The 22,095-nt window shown below is 38.8% G+C and overlaps 1 protein-coding gene and 1 non-coding gene across 2 annotated transcripts in view; both read right to left on the bottom strand.

The window, feature by feature from the left end:
- The window catches only part of ST8SIA6 (ST8 alpha-N-acetyl-neuraminide alpha-2,8-sialyltransferase 6), an 82,468-nt gene that overhangs the window by 32,361 nt on the left and 28,012 nt on the right, over positions 1–22,095 (bottom strand). The window contains exon 2 of the mRNA XM_045587844.1: positions 21,022–21,108. Within this exon, the coding sequence (XP_045443800.1) occupies positions 21,022–21,108 (87 nt within the window). The remainder of the gene's footprint in view (positions 1–21,021; positions 21,109–22,095) is intronic.
- LOC118709901 lies at positions 15,965–16,071 on the bottom strand. The gene has a single exon (XR_004985190.1). It is a non-coding gene; the product is annotated as a U6 spliceosomal RNA (small nuclear RNA).

Below are 22,095 nucleotides of genomic sequence, written 5' to 3' on the forward strand. Positions count from 1 at the left end.
TCAATGTCCAGTCCGGGCAAGCTTTAAGATGACTCCCAGCTCCAGTTACCTCTGGACTGCAACTGTATGAAAGTCCCCAATTAAGAGCTCCCCAGCTAAGCACGGTCAGCCCACAAAACTGTAAAAGAATAATAAATCATTGCTTTAAGCCACCAAGTTTTGGGGCACTTTATTACACAACAATAGATAGCCAGAAAACCAGTTAAGAACTATTTAGATAAGAGTTCATATATAATGAGAGTAGCTATATCAGGTAGGGTTCTCCAGTGAAAAAGAACCAATAGTCTACCTACTTCCATCTATCTATCTATCATCTACCTATCATCTATGTATCTACGTATCTATCTATCTATCTATCTATCTATCTATCTATCTAGCATCTCTTGTCTACCTACCTAATCCAAAAATACTTATTTTAAATCTGTGGGGGCTGGCAAGTCTAAAATCTGTAGGGCAGGCAGGCTGGCAACTCAGGCAGAGTAGGATTTGTTTAAGTAGCATTTCTTCTCTTTTGGGAAACCTCAGTTTCTGCTCATAAGGATACCTATCAGCTGACTGAATAAGTTTCACCACGTTATCAAAGGTAATCTCTTTTACTCAAAGTCAACTGTTAACCACATCTGCAACCTTATGCTTTCACAACAACACCTTAGATTAGCACTTGATTAAATATCTGAATACTCCAGCCTAGTCAAGTAGACATATAAAATTCATCATCACAGTCACTTAGATTGGAGTTGTGGTGAGGAAAGAGAAAAGTAAATAGATATGAAAGATGTTTAGGGTGTGAAACTGCTAACGTTTGGCGATTAACTGGAATTGTGAATTGAAAGAGAAGACATTAAAGGTAATATACAGATTTTTGATTCAAGCCACTGGGAGAAGATGGTGCCTTCCCTGACATAAGGAGGAAAATGGCCTCTTCATAATGAAGCGGTGACTTGTTATAGTTTCAATTCATACTAGGACTCATAAAGGGAAAAGGGGATCACACTGCAGCAGTAGAACTAATCTAGAAGCTAGACAGTGAAAAGCGGGGTTGTGAAGTCTCTGAAAAATAGGAAAGCTATTCGGCTTTAGGTGCCATTCTGAATGAGCACCAAGCTATGATCCCACTGACCTCTCAAGGTCCCTTGTGGTGTTCTCACCGCATGATTGGGCTCTGCCTCTCTTAAATTGTGAAGTCAATTGTGTATTATATAAGGGTGGAAAACACAAGTTCTCAAAATACAGAATCAAATGCTAAGGTGAATGGTAAGATTTCTGAATATATTTTACTTTGCGCATTAAAAAAAGAAAATCCAGGTCACTGCCATTATTGTTCAATGTGTGAAGAGAATGTAAAGAAGTCATTTATACCAAACTTTGCGGACAGAGTTTATATTTCTATTCAGTTAGATATTTTGAAAGGGAGGGAAAGAGAGGAGTAAGAAACTATTTTTTTTTCCAGATGTCATCTGGCAACCTATTTAAGATCCCGAATTAACCCTCTGAACTTTACGAAAACAGAGTTTTATCATTGCAATGCTGAATCAATCTTAAGCATAATTGCACCAAGGTGCCAATTATGAAGCATGGAGATGAAGCATTTCCCAAGGAAAATTATTCCAGTGCATTTTGTGTTTATTCCCCTTTCTTTTATAAAAGGTCTCATTATTTCACAATCCTTAACTTACCAAACCAAAGCTTATTTGTATTTTTTTTTAGTAAAAAGCAATGCATATGTGTACAAAGGGCGCCTTCTGTGCTAAGGATGGGTCTGTGTTCTGCACAGATGAAAAGACAGACAGGAGGCCAGCTCTGCTCCCGTAAATTTAACGAGCCCATTTACTGCTCACATGGCCCTAAGTGGTCCTAGAAAGCCTCTCCAGGTCAGCTACATCTCGGGCACTTTTCCAGAACAGCTCTCAAGGCTCACTACGAAATTCATCTTCTTCTGCTTTTTGGCTTCAGCCCCAAACTCCGTTTCTGCTTCTGCTTGGACTCTAGGAACTGTACGGTCGGTTTCCTGCCTTTGGCCTCTGGCTTCCCTTCACATCCTGACTTTTCATCTGTGGCCTCAGGCTTGGCCCAGTAGAAAAGAATGATCCAGTCCTACCCTGAGCGGCCAGACCTTAGTCACAACGCAGGGTGGGGGATGGGAGGGGGATGGGAGGGAGACGACACCAAATAATTGGAAGGAAAAATGAAAGGGTGGGATGTAAAACTCTGCTTTGTCTATAATCCTTAGACCTCAAAATATGTTTCCAAATCTGATTTGATCAGCCACAGATTGTTCAGATAAAGGTAAATCCATTTGTACTGCAAATAATATACAGGAAGATAGTAACCTAGGAAGTTGGAGGTTGATATTTTCTGTTCTCTGCAACCTATTTTCCACCCAGAAAAGATCAAAGAAAGTACTGGTCCTTACCAAAGGCCTGAGGTAACCCACATGAAATCCACCACCAAAGCCATCCTGGGGCTCAGAGATGTTCATGTGCCTCCCCAGGTAGAGGAGTGGACCTGAACTGATTATAGTTTTATTGCCACTCTGGAACTTGCTGTTTTTTACAGATGCCAAAAGTTTAAATTAGTTTTAGTAAAATATTAATTATTAACTTAGAAAATGATATGACACTTAACATACTAATAGCAATAGTTTATTGAAACTTTAATATATAACGGATTCTGCACTGAACATATACATCTTGAATATTCGTAAAAAACTCATGGAGGAAGTATTGAGAGAAGTTAGCTTGACACAAAGGCAGACAGGGCAGGGGTCCAGCGGGAAACAAAGGCAGGTGGAACATAGGCAGAAGCTGACATGGCAGTTTGAGCAAGCCTAACCACAGGAACCAACCATGCTGAAATAACAGAACGTCTTTTGACACAGAGCAGGAAGCATGGGAAAACAAGGGAGGACATGCTTCAACAAGGTGTACGAACACATAGTAACAGAGAAAGTTCAGGTCCATTGATGGGCAAGAACAATGAGAGAATCAATCGGGTAGCAACATAGGTAAACATAGAGCAGGCTTGTAGCAAATGAACTACAAGGCTTCATGGGTAGCCCATTATTGGGCCCCCATGTGGGGAGTCTGACTCTGCCTGTAATAAATTTTCCACTTTTGCTTAAATCTTCTAGTCCACGAAGCTCATTGGCTTTGCAAGATAGGACCCAGGAGGATAAACCCTCAGCTTACCATTCTGGTTACCAGTATCATCTTTATTTTACTAGTAAAGAGACTGGGCAGGTGAAGTGGCTTTGCCTAATAATTATAATGATGATGCTACAAATAACCAACTGCCTAAATGCTTCTTCTCAAAGGTAAAATAATGCTTTAAGATGTTCTATTATAGTAAGAACTCAGCCACTCATGGGGGATATTGAATTTAAAATAAAGTCAATGATTATGGAAACAACAAGAAAGGTTAATAATAAAATGCTTGGAGTCTACCTGAAACTAAGCTTATGTTCTTGAACCCAGAAACTTACCTGTGCTTTCCAACACCTTTTTCTACACCGAGCCTTGACCAATTTTTAGAACCATCAAGAAAGATTCTGGGCTCCTCCTGATAATTTGCATGCCGAAGCCAATTCCAGCATGTCAGCAAGGGCTGAATCACCTGGGAATGGCTAACGGGATTTCCCCAAACCTGAAAAGGATGACTACTTGCTGCCAGACAGTTCAGGTCATCTTAATCTACATGTTATTGCCTCCTGTTGGCCAAACACCTGAACAGCCTAGGTAATTCCCCATTCTGACAATGGATTTAGTAACTAACCCTATCCTTTGATGTGTATATCTCCACCTTGCCTTAGGACAAATTGTGTTAATAAAAAGCAAGGGGTCTTGAGACAAGGAGAACTTGGTCTTCTTTAAGCCAAGACTCTTCCCAATATGCCTTTCAAAATTATGTTTCATATCTGGACTCTTATTTAATTTATGCACAGCCCCTTCTCCAGATTTCTGAACCCTTCTAGATGCTGGATCAAGACAACTGACATTATTGCATCATTATTTTGCACTATTTAAAATGCATGGATCACAGATTATCCAGGCCTCTAAATTAACCACACGCACAAAATGGAAATTCACACTGTGATCAGTGTTATGAAGAAGAATCTCATTATAGGACAACAGCAATGACTTGACCAGGTTATTCAGGGAAGGGATGACCGACTTGGGAACTGAAAAATTAATATACATTTACTAGGAGAGATGGGGAGGCAGAAGGGACAGCAATGTCAATGCTCTGTGCCTGAAGCAAGTGTAATATATTTGATGAAATATGAGATAAACATGAGTGAAACAAAAAGAACCAGGAGCTTGGTGTGTTCAGAGAATTAGATAGTGGACAGGCAACACATGACCTTAATTTTGGTGTTAAATGCAATAACAAAATAAACAAATAAATAAAAATTCCAAATTGGTTGGGGTAGAGGGTGCAGTGTTAGAAATGAGTTGTAACCACAAACTATAGTCAAATTTACATTGTTAAAAAAAAAAAAAAAGTCCACTGGGCTGTTGTGTGGAGAATGGATGAAGATGATACCACCATGGTGTGTGATGACCAGGATGCAGTTTACCACAACACTCCAAAGGAGAGGTAATGAAGAAGCAAGTCCCAGCAACCATAGTCAGTCATAGATGCCACCTACGTGCCAGCAGAAATTCCCATGTTCTAGAGAGAGAGAGACTTCTAAAATACAAACAGGACTTGAGGACAGATTGAGATGGGCAGGAGAAAGAAGGAGCTGAAAGGTCAGACAGAGTGATTCAGAAACCAAGTGTGAGAATCTTTCAAGCAACGAGGAATGGTCTATAAATTCAAAATCCTGATAAGAGGTGAGAGGTCGAGCAAAATGGGAATGGGAAATGTCTTGGATTTAGCAATGTGGGTCGCTCTGACCATAGGTGAAGTGATGTAATTGAACATGTGGGTGGAAGACAGAACAGGTACAAACTTTTTCGAGGTTTGGCTATGTAGTAAAGAGAGAGTCATGTAAGAAGTGAAATGAAAAATAAAATCAGGTGGGAAGCTAAAATACTGACATTTTAGAATTAATGGGCTTACAAAGAATGCATGTTTCAAACTAGTTTTTTGTGTTGTTGTGGGGTGTTTTTTGTTTGTTTGTTTTTTAATTAAGAATACAATGATCAAAGACTTTCAGTGCTTGACAGGTTTTCTAAAGGCATGAAAACTCTGTTTCCACCCCAGCAGACCAGAAGAATGAAGTGCTTCAAATAGACACTTCCTTTTTTCAGCAACATGCCCTTGCCTATAAGAAAATACAGCCATCCAACTGGGGAAAATTCCAGCAACCCAAGGGGAATCTGTTATTAATGTGTGTGACTATTGGGTTGGCATCATAATAAAATATGAAGCATTGATAGTTATCACTGGTCCAGGTTAATTTATGGCACTAATCACTCAGAGAAGTTTTACTTTCAGCTTCCTGGCTCTCTCCCAAAATTAGGAAGGTGGGATGGCCTATACATCCAGAATTTGGAAGTCAGATTTGGTGATTATCCTTAATGACTGCAATTAGAATGGGAGACATGACATCCAGAAAAGCCATTGATCATTCACATCTTAATATGAATGAGCACATCATATGCCAGTGGAAATCTTGCACAAAGAAACTGGAGTTTTGAGGAAGAATGATGGAGAAAACCTTTGGGAACATGGCAATGACATCATGTGGTGTTCTTGGCTCTGGAGGCATTGAGAAGAAAGAGAGAGGCAAAGAAGCTAGGAAAATTTACACAAAATCAAAAAAGGAAGGCATCTGCATTTTGAAATATATGTGAAATATAAAAATGAATGAATGAACATTCACATACTTTGCAAATTTGCTGAAGGTTCATCCTAGCTATATCTCAACCCACTCAAAGTCCCTCATAATCTGACAGCCATGGAAATGTCCAGGAGAGCATATAATTCACTGTTCAATATGGAATCAGCACAAGTTTCAGGCTAAGGAAGAGAATGAATACAGACCAAATTCAGTCAGCAACTCAAATTACTGAGTTTTTCCCTGGTTTGGATAATGTGTGCACTGATATTTTTAAGTTTATAAAAGATCAGCTCATGCATTCGAGTAAAATGTAAAAACTAAACAAAGCTAAAATAAAACATAAAAGAAGTTGATTGTCAAAGCAATGGGCAGGAAGGCAATTGAGATGTAAAATGTTGTTGAATCACTGAAGAAAAGCTGTATGCTGAGACTCTGTACCAAGGTTTAAATCATGTAAGATACCTATGAAGATACAAGCAAGCAACACAAGAAGGAACAGAGGTTTTGAAAGGCAGGGCAGCCTAAAAGGAGGCTTATCTGATATGGGAGCATAAGGTAATATAGTAAATATTGCTTACAACATGGGAGATAAGCTTTGAAATAAAATTTAGAACATCAATAAATCCCATGTGAGTTTGATGCATTTTTATGGCACAGATTATACTCTGAAGACTCAGAGAGGAACCAGTCCCTAAATGTACAAGAAGCAGTTTCTGTTATTAAATACAGCAGGCACAATGACAGGGTGTGGTTTCTGTTCCTTTTCTAAATGTACAGGCATGCTGTATGGCATGACAAATAGATGATATGACAGGATATTAACGTTGAAAAATGGTCTGGATGCAGAGGAAACAAGAAAAAGAAGCTTTTTCAATCTGACAACTGACCCAAACATTTATCATAAAGTGCACACATCTTCTTAAACTTAAAAAAAATGTATTTCTTTAAGCCATCTTTGTAGTCACCCTGAATGAATCATAAACAGGAAACATAAGGGTCTGAGGAGGATGGGAACTCTGCTCAGAAAAATAAACATGATCATGTAAAAATCAAAAGAACCCCCTAACACAGATGATTTTTGCTTCTCTCCAAGAAATCTGTGCTATAAAATAAAATGCTTGAGATATAACAGTGCTCAATAAGTGTTGACTAAATAAGTAAAAAAAAAAATCTGTAATCTCACAAAATGCTAACTCAAAACAGTAACTACTGCTTTTATCAATAGAAGAAATATATCAGAAAATAACACCCTAGTCGGTTTTCTCAGTGGTTAGAATGTCAGCCCGTAGACTGAAGGGTCCCAGGTTTGATTCCGGTCAAGGGCACATGCCTGCATTATGGGCTCAATCCCCAGTTGGAGTGTGCAGGATTCCAGTCAATGATTCTCTTTCATCATTCAGATGATGTTTCTCTCTCTCCCTTTTCCTTCTGCTCTGAAATGAATAAAAATATATTTTAAAAAAGAAAATAGCTTCAAATGTTGGTTAAACCAAGTTTGGTGGCTCAGTTCTATGATTTTTCAAAATCTGTTTACTTGCAGAATTTACATCCTTTCACAGCCAAATCATTAAAGGTCACTGTAGTGTGACACAGTATGTAAGTTTATTTTGTTTGCACTGTATTTTTTCCAAAGAGCTCAACTAAGAATGAAAATAACACCTTGGCTGTTATATTTTTAGATATTCATGCCTCTACTAATACAGCATTGGAATCTTTTCCTATATATCCAACACAAACATTCAAAGGAATAACCTTCAAGAAATTATAATCTAATCAAACCTGAGGAGATAATTCAAGACTTAATAAAACCGCTGCCATGTGATAGTTATCTGTAGCAAAATAATCGGGCACAAAATACCTGCTTTACAAATAATTTGAAAGGCATTTCATGCATGAGTCTTTAAATTCACATAGGCAGTTACATAATAGCATGGTTTTCTGCCACTAATATTCAGTCATTTTGGATTCAAATTCACATGCATGAAAGCAAAAGTGTTAGAGCATCCAAAAGAAAATAAATGAATGATATGAGTACTTGTGGGAAAAGATGAAAGTAAAATAAAAATTATGTCCTGTTGCTTGTGTACTTATTAGTTTTCAGTAATTGATTACACAAATGAACACATTTTTTTTTAAGTTAGAAAACAATTCATGAAAGCTAATGCAGTAATTACCGTGCAAGTTATCAAGGGAATCTAAGACAAATTACTGAAGCCCTAAGATCTTCTGCTTGGATAAAATCAGCTTACCAGAAGTTTCCAGGCTTCACAAGGGGCTTTCAAGAGGCAATAGATGTGAGAAAAAAAGGGCAGGGATGTTACATACCATATTTAATTTTAATTTAAGCAACTCTATGTAATTATCAAATATCTGAGTTCAAGCAAATGATTATCCATCAGTTTCTAAAAATGAGAGGAAGAGAAATAAGAAGAGCAATAATTACTTTAAATGAAGGGGGACAAGAGGTAAAAAATAAAATAAGAAATTGAAGGGCCAATAAATGCATGTGAAATGCTAAATGAGATTAGTTATCAGGGATGTATAAATTGAAAATACCATGAAATAGCAGTCAGGCTAAAATTAAAAGGTCTGACAATACCAAGTGGTGGTGAGGATGAAAAACAAATTCTTATACATTGTTTCTTGGAGTGTTACACTTACTTTGGAAAATAATTTGGCACTTTCTTATAGTTAAATATACAACCACCCTATCAAAAATTGCTTAAACTGAAATCTGAGCAGATTTTTCACAAAATATTATATCTAGGTCAACTGTGTTTAAAGGGGGAAAAAAAACAGAAATAGAATTTTAAAAGCTGAAGTTGGGCATGTCCACATTCTTAACTTTATACAAATATATGTAAATAAAATTAAATGACAAAGAAAATCAAGGGGGTAGAACATCAAATCTTACATAAATCCCTCTTTAGCTAGGTTAAACTAAGGTTTCACAGAAATACCAATTCATTACTGAAATTTAAAATGCCCAGATTTTAGGAAAGGATCAATTGGAAGGAGGGTCACCCCAAGCTTTCGATAATCATGCTTACTGGAAAGGTGAGACAAGCAATAAAATCCCAAAGTAAACAGGGCCTTTTTACTTTGTGGGACCCTGGGCTCCATGAGAATCTAATAAAAGTTAAGGATCTTTCCCCCCACTCCCCCAAAAATATACTATTTCACATACAATTGCAAAAGTGTATGGAAGCACTGATATGAACCTCAGCTGTTTCCAGCGAAAGGCTGTGAAAAGTTAGGGACACAAACCCCAGCTACAAGTTCTCAGTTGCACAATTAAGTGCTGAATGAGTAAAAGCTTAATAATCTATAAAAGAGGACAAATACTGTTAAGTAGAGGAGGAAAAGATTGCTGAGAAGATAGGCTTTTCAAGGACCATATTTCTTACATAAAGGAACTTTAAATAAGCAGCACTCACCTTTCTTTTTTAGAAAAGTCCATTTTCTCTTAACATTTGTATTTACCCCAAAGAAAGAACATGTCTTTTGCATCAGGTTGTCCCAGTGGCAGCTCAAATGCAGCCTGGGCACATGGGCTCATCTTCTCAAAAGCAATTTCCCTTTGAAATCTACTTGTCAGTGGCACCACTGTTATTAATATGTGTTTTTTTTGTTTTGTTTTTACAGAGAGGAAGGGAGAGAGATAAAGAGCTAGAAAAGTCGATGAGAGAGAAACACCGACCAGCTGCCTCTTGCACACCCCCTACCGGGAATGCCCACAACCAACTTACATGCCCTTGACCGGAATCGAACCTGGGACCCTTCAGTCCACAGACCGAAGCTCTAAATGGCACCACTGTTAATCCCAATCAACCAGACCCAACAGTTCCATTTGTCTTTTTCTTTTTATTTGTTAATCCTCGCCTGAGGATATTTTTCCATTGATTTTTAGAGAAAGTAAAAAGGAGAGGGAGAGACAGAGAAACATCAATGTGAGAGAGGCACATCATAGGTTGCCTCTTGTTTGCAACCTGACCAGGGCCAGGGATCAAGCCTGCAACGAGTTATGTGCCCTTGACTAGAATCATACCTGGGACCCTTTAGTTACTGTCTGATGCTCTAACCACTGAGCAAAACTGGCTAGAGCCAACTCTTTATTTTCATTTTCTTCAATTAGAAAACTAGGAATTAATGACCAATTAAGTCCTATCAATTCTTTAGGTATGTATACTAAAGCTATTTATTGGTACCATTTGTGTGATGGACACAGGAGATACAGAGATAAATAAAACACACCGAGGAGCTGACAGTCAAAAGAGTCCCTCCCATTATATTTTTTGGCTATGATTGATGTTTTAGATCTTCAATATTCTAAGGTCACCTTTCTACAAACTGCCCCTGACTGCTCCATTTTCCTTCAGATATTTCGATGCTAGAAATATCTCTACTGGGTTCTTGGTATCTACTGAAAACCTGTGGAATTACTCTGCTCATCAGAGACCCCGTGTATCTTCAGGAGCACCTACTGACCTACGAGTATCCCTTTATCCCAAGCACTCTCTAGAATGAGTTCACTGCGTTAGTGAAGTTGGTCCTGAAACGTACTCATGCTTATTCCTGGCTTCATGAATCCGCACTGCTCTCTCCCTTCCTTTCTCTCCACCCTCAGAGCTACAGCACAAGTCCTGCCCTTTCCCAAGAAATTCTATCCCACGGTGACTGGCCATTGCTATATTACGGTATTTGTATAAATCACTCATTCTTATACTAAATCATACATATTCATAGTTTTATTTCTTATCTTCCCAAACTAACTATAATTTCTTTGAGGTCAATAAGAAAAGCATGCATTTTTCTTATTTACTTTCATGCATCCATTCATTTAATATACATTCGCTGGTATCTTACATTGCACCCTAGCACTGTACCAGGCTGAAGGGTACAGTGCTTTGACATGGTAATCCCTAAATAAATATTTTTTGATGAATAAAATTTAACTCTTCTGCTAGCAAGAAGCATATTTATTTAAGAAAAAGAATTCAGATCACAACATCACAAGAAGAAGGAGATTTATAAGAAGCTAATAGGAGGAACCAAGATGGTGGCATAGGTAATTATCATTACTCACCACCTCCCACAGCCACATCAAAATTATAACTGAAATACAGAACCAAATCACTCAGAACTGCCTGGAATCTGGCTAAGTGCAAGCCCTACAATTACAGAGTAATGAAGAAAGTACATCGAGACTGGTAGGAGGGCCTAGAGTTGACTGGTCTGACACCCACATGCGGTGTGTTTTTAATCAGTAGGGATGGGAACTGGGTGGAGGTGGGAATGCAAGGGGGACATTTGTAATTCTCTCAGCAATAATGATTAAAAAATAATAATTCATAAAAGTTCTCTTATTTTTATATCATGTGACCACAGAAACCTCATCACTTTCAAGTAGCCCCTGGATATCAGATGTTGAGAGCTTCAGTGATAGGTTGCAGATGGATTTAGAAATTATTCACTTGCTTCTACTATTCAGAATTTAATGTTTTGTAATTCCTACTAAAAGAATATTACCTCCTTTTTAAGGCTTGCATTTCACTTTCCTCCAATCTGATATAAAATACTGAATAAAAATAAAGCAGAAAATGGTTTAGCTACTTCACATTTATCATAATAGGGGGCATTTCCATAATTTAGATTTATAAATAAGCCAGAAACTCCCCAGATTTGGCCAGCCGTATTGGTAAAAATTTAGGAAATTAAGCAGTTTATTATGATTTACTTGCACAAACTTCTGTTGAGGGGTTATATAATTTAGTTTACTGATATACCCATAAAAAGAACATTAAAATAAAATAAATATTTGAGTAAATAAATCACCATGACTGTTCTCTTGAATAAAAATAAGCAGTAAGTGTGTAGTTTCAGATGTTTACTTTAATAGAACTTGAAGACATAGATAGTCATTGAGTGATCATCATGGTTACTTTTTATACCAAAATGATACTAAACAGAAAATGGCCATTCAGTCTGCATGCCATCCATCATCTGTAAATTTCTTTTTTTATTTTCTGGAGCATCAAGTTTGTTATAAAATTTGAGAGAACCAAATAATTTAATAAGAACCCCCACAAACACGGGAGCAAAGGAGGACAGGGAAAGGAGAAGAGTCCCAGGAAAAACAGACAGTCTCTGAAGTTTCATTCAGGTGGGGGCTAAAGGGTGGTCTCATGGGGAAAGCAGCTTTTCCTCTTGACCTCTGAGGGCTCCAGGCAATCTTCCAAGTTCAGAAGGTACTAAGATGCTTCTGAAGTCCATGGGGATGTCATATACCATCCTGATGTGATTCCCATGCAGAGAACACCTCGGCAGTTTGCCCACCTCCATGGTCCACTGGGCCAAGTCCTCTCACCTTGCACACACAGCATGTACGTCTAGCTCTCACCCACAGCAGACTGTGTTCAGCCATTTCCCCTCTTTCCACACCACATGGCTGGCCTCCTTGGAACTCAGCATTTTTTAAGTTCAACATTTAAAATGCAGTGTGCTGCCAAAACTGGCTTGGCTCAGTGGATAGAGCATCAGCCTGAGGACTGAAGGGTCCCAGGTTCAATTCCGGTCAAGGGCATGTGCCTTGGTTGCAGACACATCCCCAGTGGGGGGTGTGCAGGAGGCAGTTGATCAATGTTTCTTTCTCATTGATGTTTCTAACTCTCTATCCCTCTCCCTTCCTCTCTGTAAAAAATTAATAAAATATATTTTAAAAATAATTAATTAAAAAACAAAAATAAATAAAATGCAGAGTGCTGCTTGATTTCCCCTTGATTGCACTGAGGTCCTGCTTTGGCTGTACACTATTGTAAAAAATTATATTGGCTTCACTCTTGTCCCTTTCAGATGCTGCTTTTCAGTGGACAGCCTACAGCATAGGAATCTTAAGAAAAACCTGAACACCCGCCTAGCCAACCCCTGCTGGCCCCGGCTGTGGCCAGAGGAAGAGGTTTAGGTCCCACCGTCTTGCTGCCCAGCTTGAAGGCAATTTTCATTGGTGGTTCGCTCTCAGGTTCCACCACCACTGCTGGTGCTGCTGCTGTGGGTGGAGAGGAGCCCCCAGTTCACACTGGAGTGTTAGGGGTGGCAGTCCTTGATTCTAAGCTGCCTCGGGGAATTGCAGTCCTTGCTTCCATATTGGCTGAGGGAATGGAATTCCTTGCTTCTACACCAGCTAGGTGAATGGTCATCCTCATCCTCATGCTGACTGGGGAAATGGTCATCCTGGCTTGCACACTTGCTGGGGGAATGACTGTCCTCCTTGCAGACAGCCTGGGGAAGTTGGAGTATTTGACTCTGGGCTGGGTGGTGGAATCCCAGGGTCTCTGCCTTTCTGCCCTGATGCCTGAACCCCTGGATTAGAAAAAGACTGATGCTGGGATCAGGGGAAGGATATGGAGTTACCCTAATCTTGTGGCCACAAATCTTGGTTTTCATACTACCAAAGACGAGATAAATGCCCATGATGTTGTTATATGTTCTTCTTGTAAGTAACCCCGGTATCTTATGATGCTCATATCCCATGTTCTTCATTATTTAGGCTATCTGGGGGGTCTAAGTCACCCCAGGATGGTTTGATGCATGGCATCAATTCCCCTGACTGGCCAATGTTGACCAAATAGTCTTTCATTATATCTTCCAGGACTGGTCTTTGTCAGAGGTCAATAGTCATTAATTTTCGTACAAGTTTTTGACATTGTAGACAGAAGCATGGTATAAAGAAACAACCATTCAATATGTGCTAAGTTCTTCAAAATTCTTTCCCATAAATGGTAGTTCCCCTAGCACCATCCTGGAGAGCACTACCCCTGTGTTTCAGATGCCCACCTTTGGGCTCTCATAGGGTTCGAACTGGAACATCTCTGGGGTCATTTAAGGGCCAGTACCACAGAAGGTGGTCAGTTTCTCTTCTGTAAATTCTCTACTGAAGCCAAAGTCTTCTAATTTGACATTCATCTCACTATCTAGAACCATGTTCTCTGGCTTTAGGTCCGAATGTACACTGTGTCCCTGGTGACAGTAATGTATCTCTGATAGCAGTTGTCAAAATGGCTCTTGGGCTTTGTTCTCCTTCATGGGACCACAGTTCTTTAAATCCTATATAATGAAAGATTAATATGCAAATTGACCCTAAAGGCCGAATGACTAGAAACGACTGGTCACTATGACACATACTGACCACCAGGGGCCAGATGAGCTGTGCCCTGGTGATCAGTGTGCTTCTGTTCGGGGAGCACTGCTCAGCCAGATGCCGACTCATAGCTGACCAGCCAGCGGCAGAAGCAGGAGTTCCACAGCAGCCATAAGGATGTCCAACTAATAGCTTAGGCCTGCTCCTTGAAGGCTGTTAATCAGGGATTCCCTGAGGGCTCCCAGGCTGCCAGAGGGATGTCTGACTGCCAGCTTAGGCCAGTTCCCCCAGGGAGTGGGCCTAAGCTGGCAGGTGGACATCCCCTGAGGGGTCCTGGACTGTGAGAGGCTGCAGGTGGGGCTGAGGAACCCCCCGAGTGAACAATTTTCATGCACCTGGCCTCTAGTAGTCAAATAAGGTTCCTTCACTTATATGCTCCATGAAGCGACACACCTGTTCCTGGATGGTAAGATCTCAAACAATTTTGTGATGTTAGGATGATTTAATTTCTTAAACGACTGAACCTCTTGGAGGACCTCACAGGAACCATCCCAGTTCACAACTTTCACAGCCACCTCTGTGCTGGCAACAATGTGCCAGGCCAGCCTAACCTCTACAGAGGATCTCTTGCCAATGGTGTTGAGGATGAGGCAGTTGCCAAAATGGCACTCCTCGTTGGCAGAGATGGCTGCAAAGTCATCACAAATAGTGATTTAAAAAAATAAAAAATGTTATCTGATACCCATTCCCACTGAAGTGGGTCAGTGATGAAAATAGAAAAAGAAAAAAGCAAAGGAGAAAGGAGGAGGAAGAGGAGGAGGAGGAGGAGGAGGAGGAGGAGGAGGAGGAGGAGGAGGAGGAGGAACAAAAACAACAAAAAAACTAATGAGAAGATAAGCCAACTAGTTCACATCCAACAGGTCACTACCCATCAGCTTCCTGGGCTCCAGTGGGCTAAAACTTCAGCCTAGCCAGGGCCTAATAGAGGAGTGGTTTGCAATTCCATTAAAATTGTGCCTTATGAGGTCAGAGAAAGAAATGGACCAATCATGGCTGGGGATGAACCACTGTGGTTTTCTAACTTTTTGGCCCCATGATCCTTTTGCTCTGGGAAAAAATAAAATGACCCCCAAAGAGCTTTTTATTCATGTGGGATGTTTACTGTATTAGAAATTTAAATCTGTGAGATGCAAAAAAAGAAAAGGCTGACTTATCCTACTGCTCCAGGTTTCAGTTCAAACCTGCTTAGAGAGGGCTTCCCTGATCCATCCATTCCTACCTACCCGACCCAGTGCATCATATTTTTTATCTTCATAGAGCTGACCACACTGTAAATTGTAGAGAGCCGCCAGAGAAGGCACATGGACATTCTTTTCATTCTTATCAGCTGAGCCCAAGGGCACTGGCAGAATCCTGTTATCAGTACTGATTTCTTATCTTAATCCATGTGCTTGGAATGAGAAACAAATAAGACCTTGACTTACCCAGATCTTGATATGCTAAATCTTGTACCAAAAAATGAAGAGCTTACCCAGATCTTGATGAATAGGATCTGGGCACACCCGAAACTCCTTTTGACCTTAAACTCCCCTTTAGAAACCAATAAATATGCTGTGTTGTCTGTGGTGAGTGTGAGTGTCTCTCCATCAGAGAGATGGCGCCCACCTAGCTCCCAGCTTTATCTATTTCTGCCTCTTATCTCTTTCTTTCTCTAATTTCTTCATCCCCAGCTCCTCCACTCAGGAACCTGTCGTTTTTCTGTGCAGGACACAGAAAACAGAAAAAAATGCCCACTACAGTAAATGATATGTTTTTATTAATTTTTGTTTTTGAAAGGAGAGGAAAGAAGAAGAAAAGAGCGATAGGAAAACGTGGATGTGAGAAAAACATTGAGTGGTTAGATTCCCTATGTACCCCAACCTAGATCAAGCCTGCAACCTGCCCAGGTGCCTTGACCAGGAAATGGACCTGTGACCTTTTGGTCACAGAGCAGTGTAGCTGATTCTTTTTTTTTTTTTTTTTTTTTTTTTTTTTTTTTTTTGAATATGGAACACTTCACGAATTTGCTTGTCATTCTTGTGCAGGGGCCATGCTAATCTTCTCTGTATTGTTCTGATTTTAGTACATGTGCTGCCAAAGCGAGTGCAGCTGATTCTTGTTTACTCTCTGTCTTCCCATGAGGAAGGAGCATGCTGGTGGTGTTCCCAGTGTCTAGCACAGTGAGTGGCAACAAAAGAAGTGTTTAATAAGTATTTGTTCTCTGCATTAATATAGGAGTTTGGAGGAACAAAAGAAAATATGGCCAGTTTTTATTTAATCAAGGAGAGTCATAAAAAATAGTCTTAAAAACAGTCATGTTCTGTCATCACCCAGCTTTTGGAGCAGATAAGACAGGAAAGAGGAGGGTTGAAGTCTAGGTTCCAGGTATGTGGGCACTTGGTAAGGCTAAGGAAAGTCCAACCTTGCTGTCTAGACTAAAGATAATTTGTCCTTCCAGTGGTACTTGCTAAGAATACAATAAATTTGGATCTGTAATGAGGCTGCAAGGTATTTTTACAATTTGAATATCCACTTCCAGATTACACAAAGGACTGCTCAGGTGACCTTGAGTAGGCCATTTAGGTGAATTTCTGTGTTAGTTAAATGAATCATCCCTGTGTATAGAAATGATGATGAGGCTTGTTAATTTACATTTATAAACACACTTTGTTGGTTTTCTTGTTTGTTTTTATCTTTTCTATTATTTTAAAAAATTAACTTATTGTTGCAAGTATTATAGATGACCCCTTTGTTTGTGTGTTATAGTTGTTTTTCCCCATTAACCCCCTCTACCCCATTCCTACCCTTTCCAGGCCTTTACCACTCTATTGCCTGTGTCCATGATTTACTTATATGCATACAAGTTCCCTGGTTTATCACTCCCCTCTCACCTCCCCACTTCCACCTTCCCTCTGAAATTCATCAGTCTGTTCCATGCTTCTATGTCTCTGGATCTATTTTGCTCATCAGTTTATTTTGTTCATTAGATTCCACATATGAGTGCAATCATGTGACACTTGACTTTCTCTGACTGGCTTATTTCCAGATTCCATTAATGCTGTTGCAAATAGCAATAGAGTTTTCTTTTCTAAAGCTGTGAAGTATTCCATTGTGTAATGTGCCTCAACTTTTATATTCACTCATCTATTGTCAGGCCCTTGGGCTGTTTCCACATCTTAGCTATTGTAAATTGTGCTGCTATGAGCATAGGGGTACATACATTCTTTCTGGTTAGTTTTTCTGATTTCTTAAGATATATTCCTAGAAGTAGGACCACTGGGTCAAATAGGAGTTCCATTTTTAATTTTTTGAGAAAACTCCATATTGTTTTTTCACAGAGGCTGTACTAGTTTGCATTCCCACCAACAATGCACAAGGGTTTCCTTTTCTCCACATCCTTGCCAACACTTGTTGTTTGTTGATTTGTTGTTGATAGCCATTCTGACAGGTGTGAGGTGATAACTCATTGTCATGTTAATTTATATCTCTGTGATGATCAGTGACTGAGCATTTTTTCATGTGTCTTTTGGCCTTGTGTATGTCCACTTTGGAGAAGTGTCTAGCTAGGTCCTTTGCCCATTTTTTAATTAGATTGTTTGTCTTCCTTTTTTGTTAAGTTCAATGAGTTCCTTATATACTTTGAAAATTAACCAATTATCGGGTGTATCATTGGCAAATATGTTCTCCCATGCAGTGGACTCCATTTTTGTCTTGTTGATGGTTTCTTTCGCTTTTTATTTTGATGTAGTCCCATTTGTTTATTTTCTCCTTAGTTTCCTTTGCCCTAGGAGATGTATTAGTAAACATATTGCTACAAGAGATGTCTGAGATTTTGCTGCCTAGATCTGTGAAATACACCGTGGTATTTTAATAGGAATTGCATTGAATCTATAAATTGTTTTGAGTAGTATGGACATTGTAATTATGTTAATTCTATCATTCCATGAACACCATATATTCTTTCACTTGTTTGTATCTTCTCTCTCTTCTTTAGTTTTCTGAGTACAGATCTTGTACTTCCTTGGTTATGTTATTCTTAAATATCTTAATTTTTTTGTTGTTGTTCATGACTTACATTTAAATATTTTATCCATTTAGCTTATTTTTGTGGATGGTGTAAGCTGGTGAACTAGTTTCAGTTTCTTTGTATGTATCTGTCTAATTTTCCCAACACCATTTAATGAATAGACTATCTTTATTCCACTGTATGCTCTTGACTCCTTTGTCAAATATTAACTGAGCATAATGGTATGGATCAATTTCTTGAGTCTGTGTTCTGTTCCACTAATCTATAAGACTGTTCTTGAGCCAGTCCCAGGCTATTTTGAGTACAGTAGCTTTATAGTATAGCTTGATATGTGGTATTGTAATTCCTCTAACTTTGTTCTTTTTTTTTTTTTTCAAGATTGCTGTAGCTATTTGGGGTCATTTCTTTCTGGTCTCCTTGTCACTAAGATCTCTCAAATCTAGTGCTGAGTAAGACCATGTCTTAGTCTGTTTGACTCAATATAACAGAACAGTATTGTTGGATGCTTATAAACAACAGAAATTTAAATATTCATTTACTGATTTGAGAGTTGGAGAGAGAGAGGGGGAGAGAGAAAGATAGATAGAGAGAGCGAGAGAGAGAGATCAATTTGTTCCCTTATTTATGCATTAATTGGTTGCTTCTAGTGCCTGGACTAGGGCTTGGACCTACAACCTTTGTGCAATCTTGACATATCAGGATGACACTCTAACCAAATGAGCTATAATAACAGACATTAACATAAATAACAGAACAATAACAGAAATTAATTTTTACAGTTCTGGAGCCTGGGAAGTCCAAGATCAAGGAGCTGGCAGATTCGGCATCTGGTGAGAACCCACTTCCTGGTTCACACATGTCTGTCTTCTTACTGTGTCCTCACATGGTGGAAGGCTTGAGATTGAAGTTTGTGGTCTCTTTTATAAAATCATCAATCCCACTCATGAGGGCTCTAATACCTCATCACCTCCTAAAGTCACCACCTCCAAACTCCATCACATTGGGGATTATGTTTTCAATTTATGACTTTTGAGGGGACATATTCAGAATATAAAATGGGCCAAAAGTAAGTTTACAGTTGTGAGTATGCAAACCAGTGGTTATGCTTGTATTATTATTTATTAATTATTGGATTCTTTTCTGTAGAAACAACTGTAAACCTATTTTTAAACATTTAATCACCTTTATTTATTTATTTGTTTGTTTATTTATTTATTTTCTTTGTTTGTTTTTGTTAATACTCACCCGAGGTTATTTTTCCACTGATTTTTCGAGAGAATGGGAGAGGGAAAGACAGAGAAACATTGATGTGAGAGAAACACATCGATTGGTAGCCTCCTGTAGGAGCCCTGACCAGGGCCTGGGCTGGGCAGGAGCCCGCAAGGTACGTGCCCTTGACAGGAATTGAACCTGGGACCCACTGGTCTGCAGGCTGATGCTCTATACCCTGAGCCAAACAGCGAGGGCTGTAAACACACTTTTGTCCCACCCTGCATAACACTCTGTAGCATAAAACATCCTGAAAATGAAGTAGTTAAACAGGAACCCCTTTTCTCACCCCTCATCCTGAAGTGAAAGGAAAGATGCTTAATGGTATCCTACAGGAAGTCACATCTACAGGTCTACCCAATGGAAAGAATATATTCATTTTTAGTTTTGACCCAATCAGGAAGTCACTTTCACACCTACTGGGAGCTGACCAGAACCCCTCTCAAAATGGCAGCAGAATAAAAGGCAGCTGGTCCAACAGCTCCAGTGTATGCTGACTTGCAGGAGGGGCAGGTAGAGCCATAGCACCGTGCAAACAGGAGGAGCTGCCTTCCCACAGTAATGAAAGCAGAGCAGCAGATACTTCCTAGAGAATCTTAGCGGAAAGCAAAGTGTCCTTAATAAGATTTTTAAGAGACATGATACGTAGTAAACTTAAAAAATATGAACCAGTAAAAGAAAAACAAAAACATATTTCTGGATTATAATATAGTAAAAAGAACTTGGCACAAGACAAAACCTGTGTTGATACAAACAAAATATCAGAATGTGGGCAACGCAAAGCAGAGCAATGCAGGCCACGCAAGCACAGAGACTATGGCCTACCTGCAGGTACTGGGGAGAATGGGTGCCAGATAAGCATTCATGCACACGCCACAGCGTAGTATTTAACATAATTTATCTCTGTCTGGGTGGGCTCCAAGTTATCCAAGCACAGGATAGCTCTATAATCATCAACTGACAACCTGGTATTTGTCAGGCTGATGACTCTCCACAGGTTATTACCTTGAGCAACTCACACTCCTGAATATTGCTAGTATTAGAAAGACAATAAAAACTGTAAGATAATAGGCAGAAAATAACACAGTTTTTGTTCTAAAGTGATGATATTATGGATGACTTTTCCCTCCTGTTTTCCAAATAATCCTAATGCTTATTACATTTTATTTCCAAAATAAATAAATAAACATCAAATACAACTGGAACCAAAAAAATGAAGCAATATGCTCTAAAAATGCATGAGAAATCTTTCACTTTAAACTTGGGAGTTTTATAATTAATTTCAGCAACAAAATTACAAAATTCTATATAAATGGTGGGGATGGAGTGCCACGTGACTCATGAGAGGGTCTCAGAATGAAATCATCCTGAATATTACTTAGCTCCTTCTATTTTTCTTTTTCTTTTTTATTTACTAGAGGCCCAATGCATGAAATTCGTGCAAGAGTAGGCCTTCCTTCTCTCAGCTGCCGGCACCAGCTTCCCTCTGGCTCCTGGGACCCAGGCTTCCCTCACAGCCCTGGCTTCCTCTGGAAGGCCGTCCAGAAGGACATCCAGTCTAATTACCATATTATACTTTTATTATTATAGATTTATTTTAAACAATACATTTTTAAAAATTTATTTTTACTGTTTAAAGTATTACACATAGTAGTACCTATATCTCCTTTCCCCCATCTACTTTTCTTTTTAACATGTTGCTTATTTCCCTACAAAGAAAATCTCATATTAACTCATATTATTTATGAAGAAAACTTTTACCTAAAATTCTTATATTCTTCTACTTGTCGTTTCCATGGACAGCTCTGTACATTTGTGATAATCCGAAGATAGTCATTCTCTGAATACCTAAGAATCAAATATTAACAAAGTTAGAAAATAAAGATCTCACATACTGCTAAGCAAATATATGCATGTCCTAAAGGACACTTTTAAAATATACTAATTTTAATCCTCTAAGTTTTTTTTTTTCTAAAATAAAGGAGAAATAAGTAAATGTATACCCATTTCAAAACTTCCAGAACATACAATTCACAAAGAATTACTATGCTGATTTAAGAATGTGTAATCTGAACATAAGTCATATCTAGTATTACAAACAATGATAGCACACAAACTCACATTTCTATCTTATGGCCATTTCATCTTAGCTTCAACTCATTGACAAATAAATGTATTTGATAAGTGTTTATTATAAATATATAGTTTATCATTTTTTTTAGAGTTTAGTTGATGGATTTATCTTGGGATATATAGATAAAATTTCTCCAAAAGAATCATCTTAAATTTTAAGTATGAACAGTATACTAAAAAAACAGATTGGGCTCAATCTGTAGGCACAGTGGTACAGTTATATAGGACTTCAGTACACCATAGATTTCCTTCTATCTGAAATTCCATCATCAAGTATCAATTCCTTTAATTACAGCTTATTCGTTAGTCTGTAAGCGTTATCATTTAAAATGCAACTATACTTTTGGATTAAAAAAAAAACTTAAATTTTATTTCAATTAATACCTTAGTCATTAGTTGCCAGCAGTTTGAGAGCAAAGGTCTAAAACAGGAAGAAAGAGTATATGTTGTGAAGGGGTGGAGAAGGAAGAGGACAGTAAAGAATCTTGTCAGGAAAATCACTCCCCTCGCCCCCATATAGCAAATTGCAGGCTCAACCCCCTGTATGGGGTATGCAGAAGGCAGCCAAAAGATGATGTTTCTCTCTCATCAATGTTTCTATCTCTCTATCCCTCTCTCCTTCTCTCTCTCCAAAAATCAATGAAAACATATTAAGAAAAAAAAATACTCTCGATACAAAAAAGGGGAAAAAAGCATTAAACC

The sequence above is a fragment of the Pipistrellus kuhlii genome, unplaced genomic scaffold (assembly GCF_014108245.1).
Source record: "Pipistrellus kuhlii isolate mPipKuh1 unplaced genomic scaffold, mPipKuh1.p scaffold_m20_p_1, whole genome shotgun sequence".
Taxonomy (NCBI): Eukaryota; Metazoa; Chordata; class Mammalia; order Chiroptera; family Vespertilionidae; genus Pipistrellus; species Pipistrellus kuhlii.